Source organism: Amphibalanus amphitrite, unplaced genomic scaffold, assembly GCF_019059575.1.
Source record: "Amphibalanus amphitrite isolate SeventyFive unplaced genomic scaffold, NRLGWU_Aamphi_draft 000763F_arrow, whole genome shotgun sequence".
In the NCBI taxonomy this organism is placed as follows: domain Eukaryota; kingdom Metazoa; phylum Arthropoda; class Thecostraca; order Balanomorpha; family Balanidae; genus Amphibalanus; species Amphibalanus amphitrite.
Genome location: NW_024882257.1, coordinates 1 through 16655, shown reverse-complemented (window position 1 = coordinate 16655; position 16655 = coordinate 1). Strand labels below are relative to the sequence as shown.

The window sequence follows — 16655 nt, the reverse complement described above, 5'->3', positions numbered from 1 at the left end:
GACCTTCACGAGGTGTTCGAGAATGCCCCCGGGGAATAAAATGAATGGTTAATAGTCTCGCCAGCAATAAAAGCATCGGTGGATCATCCAGTTATGGATTTCGCAAACTTAATGATAGTAATTATGTTGCAAGTAAGACTACCGGTAAATTAATGTTCCTGCCGTATGCAAATTAACTGCGTCATGTTTAACCGTAAACACGTAATAAAGTAAATTTAGTAGGTTAACGCATGCAAACTAAGCATGCATTAGATAGAACAAACAATGAATAATTTTAACATACTGATGAACTTGACCTTGGTCCTTCCGGTATCCAATTACCTAGTTGTTAACAATAAAAAACACTTTAGCCATTTCATACAGAGCACTGTTTGAGTCGTGTGTTGATATTCCCGATTGTCAAATCCATGAGAGATGTTTGAATCGTATCCGGGCAAGGTATGAAATTCATCCAAATTGTAAAACTAGGGCATTAATTCGATAAAATTAATTTGCCTCGCCACATTCCCTGAGGGACATCCCCACACCGCCACCTCGCCAGCCGCGCACGAGGCCCACCCCGTCGTCGGTAGCCGGTTGTGTGCAGGGATCAACATTCAACAGGTTTGTCCTGCCGTGTATCGCGCCACCGTACGAGAGCGTCTTATCGGACCGGCACCGCTCAGCAACACAGCTCGATAGAGGGGGCCGGTTACAGCGCGCCGGCACGGGACAGGACCAGGGGTGCATGGCATAAACCGATTTAAACGCTCCATAAATCGGTCGGCTAGATAAGCTGCAGGTCCAACGCCCACTGTCAATGTCAAGAGGCACGTCGCGTGGTGTGACAATCGGCACAGGGAGAACACAATGTAAAGAGGTGGTTTGGAAAATCCAGCTACTGGACCTCACCACTTCATACAATCCCGTGCCCCGAGCGGTCCCCACAGCGGCGGCGGCCACTCACCTGGGTCCTCCGAACGGCCTCATGGCGCGCGCTCTCTCCGCCCCCTCTCACCCCTCACACCAGACTGACACTCTCCGTACACAGGCGACAGAACGGGCGTCTCTAGCCGACACTGGCCTGGCGCATGGCCCGGTCCGACCCCGCTCAGGAGACACCACCGCGACCCCCACCGACACCGGCGCGCGACTGACCGGGCGGCGGTGGCGGCGCGGCCACCTGGGCCCGCGCGGACCGCGCCGAGAGCTCGAGCTGCCGAAGCACGCCCCCTGGCCGCCGCCGCCGTCGCCGAGGGTCCGCCGGGCCGCTGAGGGTCCGACGGCCAGTCGGCTCTGTGAGAGGGAGGTCCGGCCGATCGCACTGCCATCTACCGACGACACCACAAACTGACGCAAGTCAAGAACGACTCAGACTCAGACTACGAGATGGATGATAGTATCGCGAATTTACCGCAAAGGTAATTTGCAGTTAACCGTGCAGTAGCTGGACAAAAAAACGACGATTTGTCTTCTTTTCCGTTCATATTTCTGGTAAATTTCAAAATAAAAGGTATTCATTCATTCATTCATTCATTGCTTCATCCAACCATTCATTCATTCATTTAATTATTAATGTATCTGTTCAAATACTTTTTAAGCGGAGTTTTTATGTGAGGCACCTTCTTGAACTGCCATGAGCATATTATCTTAATGCCTACCTATAACATAAAAAGGGAAAATATCTCGCAATTTCAAGCCGAGGCGTAAATGCAAGAGTTATTGAAGGGAAGCATGTTAGCTCCAACTTTATTCTTCGGCAGTGCACTACCGACAGTGTCACTTGAAGCACCCTGCAGGCTGCAAGTGCTCGTGCATCTTGGTCCTGGAGCACTAGACAGTGGACACTCGAGACAGGGGACATTCCAACATCCTTTGATACAACACTCATGGCTCCTATCCTTCACCTATATTAGCTCTTTGGTTGCAGACATGAGAGCGTTCAATGTAACTTCGTCATGACCGCTTCTGCACATCGGCTTTTGAATTGGAAAAAAAATGATAGAGTAAAGCCAATTTGCAGAATACGGGTACTCGTGTACTGATCATGATCAAGGTTGGTGCATTTCTGTGCTAGTAGATTGATAATAAAAATGCAATAACAAGAATCTAGTACACAGCCAAGCCTTGGTAACAGAGAGTCCTGTAATATCGATTATAAAAAGAACGGTATCAATCTAAAATGAAAGAAACAGACATTTTCAAAAAAAAAAATAACCCAACAAACACCTTGCCTCACATCAGCTTACTGATCAGAGATCTAAACAGCTGAGCAAATCTCATGTTTTCTCGCATCGCACCAGGGCTACTACAATCCCAGCTGACAACCACAGCCGCAGCAGCGAGGGGTGTCTCGACTGTCCGCGTCTCAAGGCCTGTAACCCGGCGGCGGCAGTGCGGTCCTTCACTCTCTAAAAGTACCGGCTGCCTATTGGGGAGCGACACTCAGTGCTCGGTGCTCGTCTCCCGAGCTTAGAGCTGTGACGGCGGTCTTGGATTGGGACAGCTGTCTTGGGGAGGTGGGGCTGGGACAGCCCTGTTTGGATTACAGGTGGGGGCAGGCCTGAGACAGTCCGCCTTATCTATGGGTTACAGGTATGCCGAGCGCCAGTAACTTCACAAAATCTCGTTAGAACCAAAATCCTGCAGTATGTGCGCAAGGTACATACCTATAGCACTTGCATCAGCAAGGTCGTAAAACAAGCCATGTCGTATTTTGCGACCAGCCATAGGTATGCTACGTCCAGAACGTCAGACTTTGACGATCGTTTTACCACAGCCGCGACCAAACTTAAAGGCGACCTCTTATACATATCGCACTTTTAATTTTCACTAATGATACATCTAGAACGGCACTCATCCTCTTTCCCTTGGCTGACGTATATATTTAGAGCTAATGCAACACATCAAATAACGCGATGAAACTGTTTGAACTGAGCGCGCTCTCACACGCAGATCTGTCACACACTTCAATCGTTCCTACACGTTCTAATTTGTTATTCTTTCCATCGAAGATTTTTATTAATAGATTCGAGCGTGTGAACGAATCTGAGTGCGCGCACAGTGTAAATAAATACACGTTTTAGCGCTGCTCATCAATTAACCTTCATTCCTTACGGGTTACGTTTGATGTGGGGGTCCATTAGCCCCAATCTGACGACGCGCCTCTCCGGCAGCCCCAGCTCAGGGGGGGGGGGGGAGGGTGCTGCCGTCACTGAGCCGTCCGGCCAGTGAGGTAACACCGGCAGCCGGAGACACTCTGCAGTCACTTCACTGTTCGGCCCTCTGCAATGGTCAGCGCACCACCGAGCAAAACAAACCGATCCAATCGCGTCTCCGCCGTTCACCCCATGCTGACTGCCGACGACAAACGAGTCCACACAGCGGGCCCCGAACACCTGCGGTGTCTCCGATGCTACATTATGAGCCTACCACGTCTGACAGCATCGGGAGGGGATCCGCCACTGGCGACACTGATCTCCAGTCTCCACCCAGCTGCCCGGCAGTGCGGCTTCATAGCACGCCAATGATGGGCTCCTGCACTGACGGGCAGGTAGCGTAGGGTCAGGATCACGAATCACAGTTAGTGACAGCATGTGTTAAACTTAAAGCGCCTGTGTAGAAATGTTGAAGTGGAACTCTATGTTAGACAGCGAAGCTGTCACTGTCAATGTGAGATAAAAAGTCACTTTTGAAAGACTAAGGGTAAAAAGACAATAGGAAGACTTTATTTATTCCCAGTTAACCCTCGCCGGACCTGTTGGTTTTCTACATACGCGCCGGCCGAGGGGGGGGGGGGTACGACCCCCCTCGCCGTTTCGCCCCTGGTGGAGCTAGCGCGTCGCGGAAAAAACGAGCGTGTGCGCCGTTACGAGACGCAGAGATTGGTACCCGATTTTAAGGTCCTAGGTCAACCGGTGACCTCTGAGGTCAGGTCAAGTGCCCCAAGGTACGGTTCAGTTTTTGGTGAATAACTTCGCAAAAAACGGTCGCAGAGCCGCGATTTTGGCAGCATCGTGTTCGCCTCGCTCAGGCGCGTCGAATAATATACTTTTTGTTCGGGTCAGGTCAACTTAGGGTGTTGACCTCAGGTCAAGGTCAGGTCAGCACCCCCAGGTCACGAAATTGGTCGAAAGAGGTCATGTTGCATATCATTCGATTCGGCAGGTCTTCCTGAGTCCATCGGTGGTTTTCCCGACTCGCTAGCTCAATTTGATCGGGAGTTATTGACGAAAAACTAATATGACCTTGATGACGTCATAAATGACGTCACGCAAGGTCAACATTGCAAAAGTGACGCATCTTACCTTGCAAGGAGTGCATCAAATCACGATTCTGTGGGCTTGAGATAGTTGGAGATCGTTCCCGGCGCCAGAACAGCAGTTTTCATTTTTCCCCATTGACTTATAATGGTGAGGTCACGAAATTGGCCTGACCTCATATGACCTTTAGGAAAAATCCGAGATATACAAGTTGTGAGACTGATAATGGATGCTAGATCCTGCAAGTTTCATTTCCCTGTGACATTTCCTCTGGCAGTGAGGGAGTTGCGAAGTTGCGACATCTGAAGACCGTGCAGAGGTTCACTTATGACGTCATAGGTCAGTGACCTGACCTGACCCAAAAATGCGGTTGATGTCAAAAGATCCGGCTAGAATTAAAGGTCAGGTATGCCAAGTTTCAGCTCTCTATCGCCAGCGTGTTCGGAGCTATCGCGAAAAAACCCTATGGGAGGGGCACCCCCCCCCCCCTCGGCCGGCGAGGGTTAAGCCATAAGCGTTATGACTTTCGTAATGATCTTGTCACCAGTTTCTATGCAGGTTACCCCGTTTCAATGAGTCATACCACACAAACATTGATTGACAGAGGAACAAATGCTGCATTTTCTCGCGCATGCCAATATTTGCCTTGCCCCAGCCATCCGCTAGGCTCACCGCAAACATCTCAATTCCGCCCCGAGTGATCTAGCTCCGCCGCCTTTCTTCGCCTCGTCAGTTGGTCCTGAAGCCCCGCTCTGTTCCGTGCCGTGACGACGCACCTCGCGCCTAATGTGAGCAGCATCACGGACCGTGACTCGTCCGAAGCGGCCCTAACTGCTCGCCTGCGACCGATGACCGGGCCCCAACGCTGAATGCAAGGCGGCCCGGCCAGTAATTGCAAGGCTAACCATGTGCATGAGCTCCAGTGGCCTGGAAGCAGCATTTAACATGACGACTATCTTCCTCATCGAGATAATTGTATGTCAAGCATAAAAGACAGATGTGTGCTGACAGTGGTTGTGAGAGTTTCATGCAATAGCATTCGTGCAGCCAAATATTCTCTTTTTTTTTCTTACCAATGATGTTATACAGACCAGGAGCTACGTTAAAACTTGCAAGATAAACGCTTAACGATGAACGCACTTCAGCTGGCAAAATGACGTTTGAATTTTGATCGATAACAAGAGTGAGGTGATTTAACCCGCGCAGTGCTGGTGGTCTGAGTTTTTCGTGTCGTGCTGAGGGGAGGCGTTTTCACGCTCCCGTCTAACTCAGCTCCTGGGCCACGTGGCGACACGCAGTAAGCGGCATTCGAAAGAACGTCAAAAGTAATGAAGAAAGCACTCCAGTAATCTTTACGTCAGGCCAAAGGTCAGGTCATCGTAGGTCATCAAAGGTCAAACTTTGCCTATTTCAACAATTCTTTGAAACCCGGCGCATAACTCGGGAACCAATAGAGCTACAGCGCCACGAAAAGCACATTCGAAAGCTCTTTTAACGCTTTTCCGCTAACATGTACTCAGATTTGACCTCAGATCAACGGTTTAGCCTCCAGAGGGCAAAAACTCGAAAAATAGCCGTTTTTACGAAAAATGCTGTTCTGTAATAACTTTTTACTCCAGCGAGACACCACATTTCTTTTGCCAGCATCATGTTACTCTCGTCGAGACGCGTCGAATGAACTATAACTTGACCTTGAAAGGTCATCTTCAAAATTTCACTTCCGGTCAAGGTCATGACCTGATCGGAAAAGGTCATGTTGCATATCAGTAGAGCCGTATCGTCGAGGTGATCGCATCCGAGGTATTTTCACCGTTCTATCATGTCTTAATCAAAAGTTATTGTTAAAAAACTGTTAGGGACCTTTCATGACCTTTCATGACCTCAGGGGCACAAAGAGGGGTCATGAGTGCAATTTTCCGATTCAATCTGTCATGTTTACCCATAAAATGATGTTTGAGAATATTTAGAACGATGTTCATCCCAGAGAGGCTCATTTCAATTTTCTGCCATTGACTTGTAGGTAAAGGAGAGGTCGCAAAATTGACCTGACCTTAGGTCGCAGATATCAAAATTCCGAGATATTTTTTATATACATACTGTTACTCTAATCAATCGCTGAAGATTGAGTTCCGCCTCTGCGTCACCATATATTACGAGCTTAGCCCACAGTGGTGACAAACAACTTTTCTCGACTTCTTCAATAGAGTACCGCCCGTAGCTAGAACGATGACTAGCTGTTATAGGTGCGACTGAGGACATCCGGACGCAGCCAGGTCGTAAGAGGTCGTCATGACAATAGCGACATAGTGCTGCAAAAAGAGGGTAACACAAGCAAGATGAACTTGTTTGCAGTTTGCTGTGCACTGTGACTTGCATCTACTTCCAATGGGCAATAGTGTCTACATGAGCTTACCTTACGTTTAACGAGTACAGCTATCATTCGCAACAGTGTTTGATGAGAGAGCATTTGGGTTAAGAGGGCGCAGCCAGACCGATGTTGAAAAACATAGCCACAAAAACCGAAAACTAGTTTCCACTTCGGTATATTTTGAGCTTCAAACGATGCATGCGTGTTGACCTTTTCAAGCGGGTACAACGAATCAGCTGCGGGCGTGAAGAATCATATCACCAGACCTCGTTCTTATAAAAGCTAGTGAGAAGCCCCCCCCCCCCCAAAAAAAAAGTTTTAAAGCAACAAATATGAGGAGTCAAAACAAGGAACCAATTTACTTCTTCCGGATGGTTTAATTGCGAGTCATAAATAAATTTGAAAAGTCTGCGGCTACGAAGTATACCGTAAGGTTTGTCATAATTTCTCAAGAGATTTTTCACGCGCAATTCCAAAAATTTAAAATGGCTCCGATAAATTGAAAGTCTTTTTCGGAATAGGTTGATTATGGCCATGTGGTCACCATGAAATGGCCCTGGAATGGAGCGTCCGAGCAGAGAACTTCGAAGTACCCGTTCGCGCGTGCCGACATGCCCCTGTGAAGCTGAAGAGCCCACCAGAAAACGGCGAAAACGCTGCGTTACGGAGAAAAATCACGACGAACAGAAGCACCATTGCATGGCGGCCAGATACTCATCTGACGTGACAGAAGTGCTATCGGAATTGCGATCACAAAGACAGTTGTGTGACGGTGTGCTTCGAACTGAAGACGGGGGCGTTTTTTACGTGCACAGGGCAATTTTGGCCGTAGTAAGCCCCTACTTCAAGGCTTTGTTCATCAACAGTCTAACACAAGGCGACCCCGAAACAAGCGACGCTACGATACGGGATATTTCAAGTGATCTGCTCGGACTAATCGTAGATTATGCATACACGGGTGTTTGCAGCGTCACTCATGAAAACGTCGGACGTCTTCTCCCGATATCAGACCGCTTGGGAGTTTTAGGTGTCGTAGGTCAGTGCTGTGATTTTCTCATCAGAGAGCTCAAGCCCAACAACAGTCTAGGTGTTTGCAAGTTCGCCAAGGATTACCTCTGTGCTAACCTGGAGAAGGTAGCAAGAGATTATTCTCTGGTGAACTTCGCAGAAGTGATTCGGAAAAGTTCAGAACTAAAGGAACTATCTGCATCAGAGCTTGAGGGCCTACTTTCAGATGACAAGCTAAACGTCAAAAGCGAAAAGCAAGTTTTCGAGACAGTGGTGGCGTGGGTCGAGCACAAAACAGAGGAAAGAATACGCTGGCTTCCGTCCCTTCTGAACTGTGTCCGTTTTGGACTGACAAACTACCGGTACCTCTCCAAAGATGTCTGGAACCACCGTCTCATCGCAGAGAACCAGGTAAGTGCATTGGTACGGTAGAACCTGAGATATAAATCCTAACGTAATGCTAGAGTGTTTCGTAACAAACAGACACTGTTGTCAATAAATAAGCCCATGCTGTAACCAGAGGACTGACATTACAATTCATGTCGTTTTTAGGATGCTCAGGCCGCCCTGTATGGGCCATCCATCTTCTTGGCGGAGTTCGACTCATCTGATGACATGGAAGTGGATCTCACCCATCCTCTAGCAAGGCCAAGACAACCACACGAGATCCTCCTATCAGTTGGAGGATGGACCGCTGGAAGCCCCACCTGCTTCATCGAAACATACGATGTCAGGTGAGAAAAATATGTGAGATCTATCGACTTCTTGATTAGCCAGCTTAAATCAACGTATGTAAACGAATTGACTGTTACTTAAACTCAGCAAATAAATAAGGTAGATCACATAAAGTTATTTTATCTATAGCATTTGCCTAGCCGTATTAACCTTAAAAATATTTCTCGCCGGATCGTTTGCAATGCCTATTTGCTCATAATAGCATGACTCCCCTTCAAGCTTTCTATTTTGCAGTCAACCAAGCCGGAAAAAAAATGAAAACGGACAAATGAAATGTTGAACGTGCGTAATTTAAGTAACTTAGCCTCATTACGCATTCTTTCCACGTTTGCAATGCAAAGTTTTGGCGAAAACATCACAAATGTCATTTGAAACTGAACATGGTTTAATTGGTAAGCTCAAGGAAGTTGGATCAACACTGTGTGGCTCACATTTTTTTTTTGTGGTGGAGGATAAGAAAACGTGAAACTACTGAAAAGAAATTGTGACGAGTATCCATTGTAAACATTCCCAAGCAATTTACAGACTGAGAGTCGCACTATATTAAGTATTTTGCAGCAGGGGCGGAGCTTCCTATACAGTTGGTGGGGCGGCTGCCCCACCAACTTGCCATTTTGACCAACCAATAAGCGTTTTGCTTCACCAAGTTTAGCTGATCTGTACCTAGGACTTTGTTGCTTTGTAAATCAACCTTTTTCGTACTGAGGAGCTTTGAAATCTTTTGTGTAGCATAAAAAATTGTCTCTACTCGTATAATGTAAAACATTGATTCAGTGTAGCAATTTATTTGACTTAACAACCGGGTATTGTAGGTTTGACGACTTTTTGCTCCACTAACTTTTCTGGAAAAGCTCCACCCATGTTTTGCAGTGTTACAGAAGTCCTGCATTGCAGGGCAGACCGGTGGTTCCTCTCGATGGACGTGGATGTGCGGCCGAGAGCATACCATGGTCTTGAGGTGATCGACAACATGGTATACATGGTCGGAGGTTTCGATGGCAACGAGCACTTCAACTCAGTGCGATGCTATGACCCTGTGAAGAAGGTCTGGTCGGAACGCGCCTGCATGTATACGCCACGCTGCTATGTCAGCACATGCGTCCTGGGTTAGTAAAGTTGCACGCTTATTGTATAGGTTTTCAGGTGCTATCCTTTTGTGGAGGGTGCCCTTTCAGTCTAATGAGACCTTTTTGGAGCCAGACGGATGAAAGATATAAGAGGAAAACATCTGTCTGGGCGGCCACCCCTGGTGTACCGCTGGTGTCAAAACACAAGTCAACCGGTCGCTTCTTACCTCCAAGTATATCGGTTGTATTTGGCGACTGATTAAATAGGTGTTTTGGTAAATAGCTTACAAATATAATAACAATAATTCGCATTTTATATTATTTTTTTGAAATGCCGCAAAAATGTCGTTTTCGATAAAATCATCTAGGTATCAAGTAGGTAACCACAATTTCGACTCGCAAAATGGCAATGTCACATTGCAACATACCGAGGCAGTTGCTACCGCCTCTTTTAACTCGGCTCCATAACTGGGCCACATAACGACAAGCGGTAGTTGGCGTTCGAAAGATCGTCAAAAATCATCACGCATCAGACTAAAGCTACAGAAATCATCACCAAAAAAAAAAAATCATAGCAACAACTTCGCGGAATTAGCATTCGACAGGTATAGTTAACTCTTTTTTTTCGCCTGTGTCCTTAGGTTAAGCTTGCATTAACATCTAAGGTCATTGACCCCGGATGATTTCAAATTACTTAGCTCATCGGAATTATTGTTATCAAAGTGACATTTTTCGGCACTTCACGATGCATACCGATTAAAAATATGTATAAAGAGCATGTTGCAATATGAAAGGTGTATGCACGGCACATTATTTAATTTACTCGTGTGTGGCATTTGTTTCCTCAAAGTCTTTACAGCCATTATGAAGCTGTGCCGATTTTACAGTTGTACAGCGTTACGGTGTAAATATCTTCGCAAATTTTCAAACACTTTCCAGACTCCAAGATCTACGCGATGGGAGGCTACGACGGCCGGTCGCGGCTCAACAGCTGCGAACGGTACGACCCGGTGACCAACCAGTGGGAGATGCTGCCCAGCATGCACCGGCGCCGCTCGGACGCCTCCTCCGACAGCCTCGCCGGAAAGGTGACCTGACCTGACCTCACAGCGGAGTGACATGACCTTAGAGCGGGGTGACCTGACCTGACCTCACACAGCCGAGTGACATGACCTCACAGCGGGGTGACCTGACCTGACCTCACAGTGGGATGACCTGACCTAACAGCGGGGTGACCTGACCTGAGAGCGGGGTGACCTGATCTAACAGCGGGGTGACCGGACCTTAGAGCGGGGTGACCGGACCTTAGAGTGGGGTGACCGGAACTTAGAGCGGGGTGACCTGACCTGACCTCACACAGCCGAGTGACATGACCTTAGAGCGGGGTGACCTGACCTGACCTCACAGCGGAGTGACATGACCTTAGAGCGGGACGACCTGACCTCACAGCGGGGTGACCTGATCTGACAGCGGGGTGAACTGACCTCACAGCGGAGTGACATGACCTTAGAGCAGGATGACCTGACCTAAGAGCGGGGTGACCTGAGCCTCATATGAAAGAGGCTAATGATTGGAATGGAATCCCATTTATGTTGCCCTGACGCTGACTTGAGAACATAGATGATCATTGATCCGGCTCCACATATAGTGAACTGACCTGACGACAGGGGGTAACTGACCTGAGAACAGACGTGACCCAGCTCCATAGATGAATTGACCTGAAACAAAGACAGACACGGCCGTCATAAAGTGGTAAATAAAAACCAAAGTATCCCACACCTGAGAGCAAAGGTGGCCAATCCCCCTCCCCCAATTAATGCTGACCTGAGGCCTCTTGCCCCAAACTACCTAGCTAGGTAAAATCGAAAAACCGGTTTCAGAATAAGGTAATCTGACGGTGGTAAATTTGTTTGCAATAGCCCAATACATAATCCTACAGGTGCATGGTAAATTTCACACGCAAATTATCACACTTGAGTCTTGGATTGGGTACACGATGCAAAATAATCCAAGCATTGGTGCAAGAGGATTTTGGTGCAAGAGGCCTCTGACCTGACAACAATAGGGTAAGCGCCGCTGCCCCACATCGCATTGATAAATAGAAAGACCTGACCTGAAAGAGAGGCAGCTGCCCGACTACAGCAAGACAGCTTTTATCTACGTCGTTAAAGTTCTACCTTTGTTTCTATTTTTGCCCTATTTTCAACCATTTGTTGGGACGGGAGTGCCCGTTAATGCCCCTATGTCGCTGAAACGGTCCCCGCAGGCTTTGTTGGAATTTTTGGGGCCCTCAGTCCGAAGCAGGGGTGTTTGACCATACTGACCAAAGGTGAGGATAACTGGTCCTGAGGATTGAAAGAGGAATCGGATTTGCATATGTGGCCTGATAAGGTTAAAATAAAATGGGATTCGTAAGTCATTGTCAGAGTTATCAAGGTGAATTGGGAGATCGCGAACCAATCGATTTCGTTTAATGCAAAGATATTCATTTAATACAGCAAAGACAAGAGACCGATAGAGCTCGTTGATTGTTCATGACATCATTTCCCACCAGGAAATTCGTGAAAACTGCGATCCACCGTACAAAGCAGGCGTACTGAGGTGCTTGCATTTCATCATTGCTGTCTTTACCGCTGTGTTCACGTTGCCGGCAGGTGTACGTCGTCGGCGGCTTCGACGGCCAGGAGGTGCTCAACAGCGTCGAGGTGTTCGACCCGGCCGAGAACACGTGGAGCTTCGCCGTGGCCATGAACAGCCCCCGCAGCGGCGTCTCGCTGGTGGCCTACAACGACTCGCTGTACGCCCTCGGTGGCTTCGACGGCGCCCGACGCCTGCGCTCCGGTAGGTGGCGCGCCACGGGGCTGACCGAGCTGCAGGGGACGCTGGCAGCGCCGTACCGATCTCGATAACACTGGGCTCACGGGCTGGTTAGCAGACTCGACCCCAAATACCATCGTATCCGTCATTTCCATGCTCAGGACCAACTAATGATGTCAATTACGGAAAATCGGAATATCGATACCAAACCAAATACCAACCAAAACCGTGGAGAAATACCGAAACCAAACCAACTTGGGAACATGAGGAAAATACCAACTTTTTACCGATTTCTTAGCCTCTTGCAACATTAGCGAGGGTTCATGATACCAACAAAATATTTATTTATTTACCTATTTATTTATTTATTTATTTGATTTATCATCTACAGGCATAGAAACCCAATAATGGACGAAGTCTCATATAAAAACGCTGCACACATACAGCACCATAAGCACGCACATCACACACGTCTCACACACATACATACCAAACACATTAGGATTGAAATACCAAATACCGAGTTGGTATCGGTTTGGTATCGGTATACCAAAAAGTTGGTATCCGATTGACATCTCTAGGACCAACCCACCCTCATCCCTAATCCCGGGCCGGCGGTCATTCCCCTCCCCCCTCAGGCAGCTGGTGAGGGCAGCTCCAGTAGGTAGGAAGATTCTCTACAGGATGACCGAGCTAGGTGACCTCAGGCGCCTGGCTCACCGGGGCATCCCACTCCTAACAGAATGGGTTCAATACAAAACCCATTCTGTTATCTGTTAAAGAATGGGAAATCCTTATTTTCTTTAAGGATTTCTATCTATTTTGTAGCCATTTACATATTTTACCATCAGCTTGTATGCTGATGTCATGCACCTATTTCATTGCCTTCTATATTTCCACTTTTATAGGGTGTTCATTTTTAGAGTAGCCACAGTTTAGCACTACTGTGCAATTTAACATTGTATGTTTGATAGATAGGTGTCTGGCGTTGGTTTGTCTGTGCAATGTCTGTCAAAAGTGTTTTGCATTTATGTATTGACGTGGATACCATAAAATCCACTTTGTGGAGGATCCTAATACATTATCTATCTATCTATCTAAAACATTCCAGCGTTATGTTCACGCCTGTTATCTTCAGGCGAGCGCTTCACTCTGGGACACGGCGGAGGCTGGGTGAACGTGAGGAACATGTTCAGCCCGCGGAGCAACTTCGCCTCGACGGTGCTGGACGGCAGCATCTACGTCATCGGTGGATTCAACGGTAAGCAGCTGAGAATTAAAAAGTGACATCACGTTGACTAGCAGCTGAACTTTGTAACCGTGCTCAGTGGATTCCAGTACAATCCAGATGGTGTTTATGTAGAGATGAAAGTGGTCAGTTGATTATCAGTAGAATGTTTACCGGCGAAGTGCTCGCGTACCCGCTTTGAGCTTCATAAAATGCTTACTCCGTGATGTGTCATGGCACAAACACCCTTGGACAATGCCAATACTCGTAATATTGTTGAGGTAGGACGGACGGAGAATCCCTGAGCTCAGAGCTTAAACGATTGAGGTTTGACTTATAAAGCATTTTTTTTTTTGTATCGTACCTAATAATTGCATCGACATCATACTATACGTACGATCCGCTTTGTATGGATGCACATTCAACGTCGAACATGTTCAATCTTCACTCCCACCTGGATAAGGATTGAATTTACAGCAGTCATGTAACCCTACGGTCTCTGAGTTCTCCCCGTCCGTTCGACAGGCTCCACCACCATCCCGGACGTGGAGTGCTACGACGAGCAGCGCGACCAGTGGGAGGACGTGACCAGCATGAACGTCAACCGGTCGGCGCTGTCGGCCTGCGTGCTGCGCGGACTCGTCAACGGCAGGGAGTACTCGTTCCTCTCCCGGCTGCAGCAGCAGCAGCAACAGCAGCAGATCGTCCAGCAGCAGCAGAGCGCCGCCAGCGCGCAGCCGACGGAGGTGCCGCCGCAGTCGACGCCGTCGTCGCAGCCGGCGCCGACGGCGGCCGCAACCGTGCGCAGCTCACGGCGCAGAAACTGAGACGTGACGTGACGCGATCTGTGACGTGACGTGGCTCACAGTGACGTGACTGGCCTGTGATAGACTGTGGCCGGCCGGGGCCGCCGCGGCCGCCCCGGCGCGGGACGCTCGGCAGAATGGTGACCGCCGGGTGCCAGCCAGCGGCCACTCGGCGGGGGGCTGTGTGTGATCGGGTGACATGAATGGAGCGAAACAGCGAGAATGGCAAACGGAATGGAATGACTGAGAGACTGACACAGAGGCCAACTAAATCGCCAGTAGCAAACTGGAAGGGATCGGTAGGTAACCCAACAAAAGGCTTCGATAGAAACCATGCTGATAAAGCGCAGCTCAGTTCTGAACCTGGGAAAGCATGACTGTTCAAAAAGCTTCGCTAAAAGCTCAACCTAATCAGCTTAAGTTTCGGGAGATCGGAGTCAAATTAACATCCCACTCATCCTCCAGATGTCAGCTGAAACGCATGAGGCCCCGACTCCTCGAATGGATGTTCTTTTCGAATCTTGCGTCAAGAGCATGTTAACGTTTCACTTTCTGCTTGTAAAACGGTCAGCTGTTACAAAAAGTATATCTATACTCGATATGTTTGGGCTACTCCAATCATGACATTTGACGATCAACTGTTTCCTAATCATGCTTGATATTTGTTAATTTGCGAACTTATATTTTGTTTATATATTATGGGTGTTTGTTTCTTATCGATTCATACCAAAACACCAAAATTATCAAGTGTTCGTGATTCTTGTTTTCATTACTTGTTGCATGGTCGAATGTAGACAAAGGGGTGATACATGAGCAACGGTATATCTCTGACGATGGCTTGAGTGCTGTATTGCCCTTTTATAACCATTTTTTGAGGATTCCACTAGTTATTTTGCTTAATAAAACCATTTGTTTCTGATGGCATGTTTAAGCATGGTAGATATTTTGGTATGTGCGTCAAAAAGCACGAAACAAAAGAGAAAACAATTTGGGTGCAATTTACATGACATTACCAGATCGCAATAATCCTGGCAACTGGATTCTGGGTTATCAAATGGAAAAGTACGTCGCGAGGATACTACAGTCGCGAGATCGGCGGTCAAGGTTCAGCCGCTGAACTGCCAGCTCGGCTGGTGACTGGATCGTTTATAAGTTCTTGTATTGAATGACGGACCCTTAACCATGTGAGTTCATTGAATGTGGCTCTCGACGAGGCATAAGAAGTTAGTCGTCAATCATCACAAACAAGATGTTCTGAACATTTCGAAAAGATGTAAGACTGACGGAACCGTTTAACTTTATTAATGGATCAAATATGAGAGCTTCTTTGCTATGGTGACGATAAAAACAAACCTGGGGCTCAGAACCTACAGCCACGGAATATATAGTCTACGACAGACTATATATTGTCGTAGATTATATATTCCGTGCTACAGCTAAGAAATGAAAAACAGCAAAAAGCAAGCAAAAATTGCACGAAGGTCAACAATGTTCTAACATTGTGATTGTACCAAATCGTGACTCTGTGACCATTTATTTTTGGCGAAGTTATTAAAAAAACAGACCCTTTCTTAGGGCCTTTGACGTGACCTCAGTAGTCCCTGATCGACCTGAGGCCTTGAAATTCGACATCAGTCACTGTAACCACACTATGCTCGTTTTTTTTGTAATTCTAGCAGAGGCGAAACACAGGGTGTCTCCCTCTCCCCTTCACTCAGCCTCGTATGGAAAAACGATAGGCAAGACGAGGGTTACATTTTGATGTTAGATATGGGTTTGTATTTAAATTGTTCGAAATTTCAATAATATCGTCATTTCGGAGACAGAATATGGATAACCAACAAGCTCATAAATAAAAAAAGCACCTGAAAGTTGTTTGCGTGTGCAAATAAAACCGTGGCGTGCAGCGCCACAAAACCTGATATAGCTCATGATACATCGACTTCGCATCGCGTGGTGAAATTTTGACCCCAGGTCACATAAGGCCAGGTCACCCAGGTCACGTTAAGTGACCACGTTTCTAAAAGCTGTGTGATACTGTCATTCCTGCACTTACATCCTAGGAGCTGAAACTCGGGCAGTTGCACGAGGGAATCAGTACCAACAAGTTTTCTTATCTCGGAATTTTGATATCGGTGACCTAAGGTTAGGTCAGTTTTTGCGACCTCCCATTGTAGTCGATAGGAGAAAATTAAGATGCTCTTCTTTTTGAGCGAAAACACTCAACATCGGATATAAACATGACACACGAAACGGAAAAATCGCACCTGTGTGAACCCCCTTTATGCTCCTGAGGTCATCTCAGGTCATGAAACGTCTCAAACTTTTTTTTTTTTACAATAACTTTAGGTGGGAGCATGCCAGAACGCTGAAAACACATGGATG

At 47.3% G+C, this 16655-nt stretch overlaps 2 protein-coding genes across 2 annotated transcripts in view; one reads left to right on the top strand and one right to left on the bottom strand.

Moving 5' to 3' along the window:
- LOC122365781 (thrombospondin type-1 domain-containing protein 4-like) overlaps positions 1–1077 on the bottom strand; it is a 110115-nt gene extending 109038 nt beyond the window's left edge. Inside the window, exon 1 of the mRNA XM_043337312.1 lies at positions 947–1077. Coding sequence (XP_043193247.1) covers positions 947–969 — 23 coding nt within the window. The 5' untranslated portion in view covers positions 970–1077. The remainder of the gene's footprint in view (positions 1–946) is intronic.
- A 6006-nt stretch (positions 1078–7083) lies between these two features.
- On the top strand, positions 7084–15189 carry LOC122365780 (kelch-like protein 10). The gene is made up of 7 exons (XM_043337311.1): positions 7084–8028; positions 8170–8351; positions 9247–9458; positions 10359–10507; positions 12074–12260; positions 13375–13497; positions 13990–15189. Exons 1-7 carry the CDS (start codon positions 7171–7173, stop codon positions 14289–14291), a joined length of 2013 nt encoding a protein of 670 aa, XP_043193246.1. The 5' UTR covers positions 7084–7170; the 3' UTR covers positions 14292–15189.
- Positions 15190–16655: the final 1466 nt, after the last annotated feature.

Coding starts and splice junctions, on each gene's coding strand:
- LOC122365780 (XM_043337311.1), top strand. CDS start 7,171: ATGGAGCGTCCGAGCAGAGAACTTCGAAGTACCCGTTCGCGCGTGCCG. Junction 8,029..8,169: donor GTCTCATCGCAGAGAACCAG/GTAAGTGCATTG, acceptor TGTCGTTTTTAG/GATGCTCAGGCCGCCCTGTA. Junction 9,459..10,358: donor TGTCAGCACATGCGTCCTGG/GTTAGTAAAGTT, acceptor AACACTTTCCAG/ACTCCAAGATCTACGCGATG.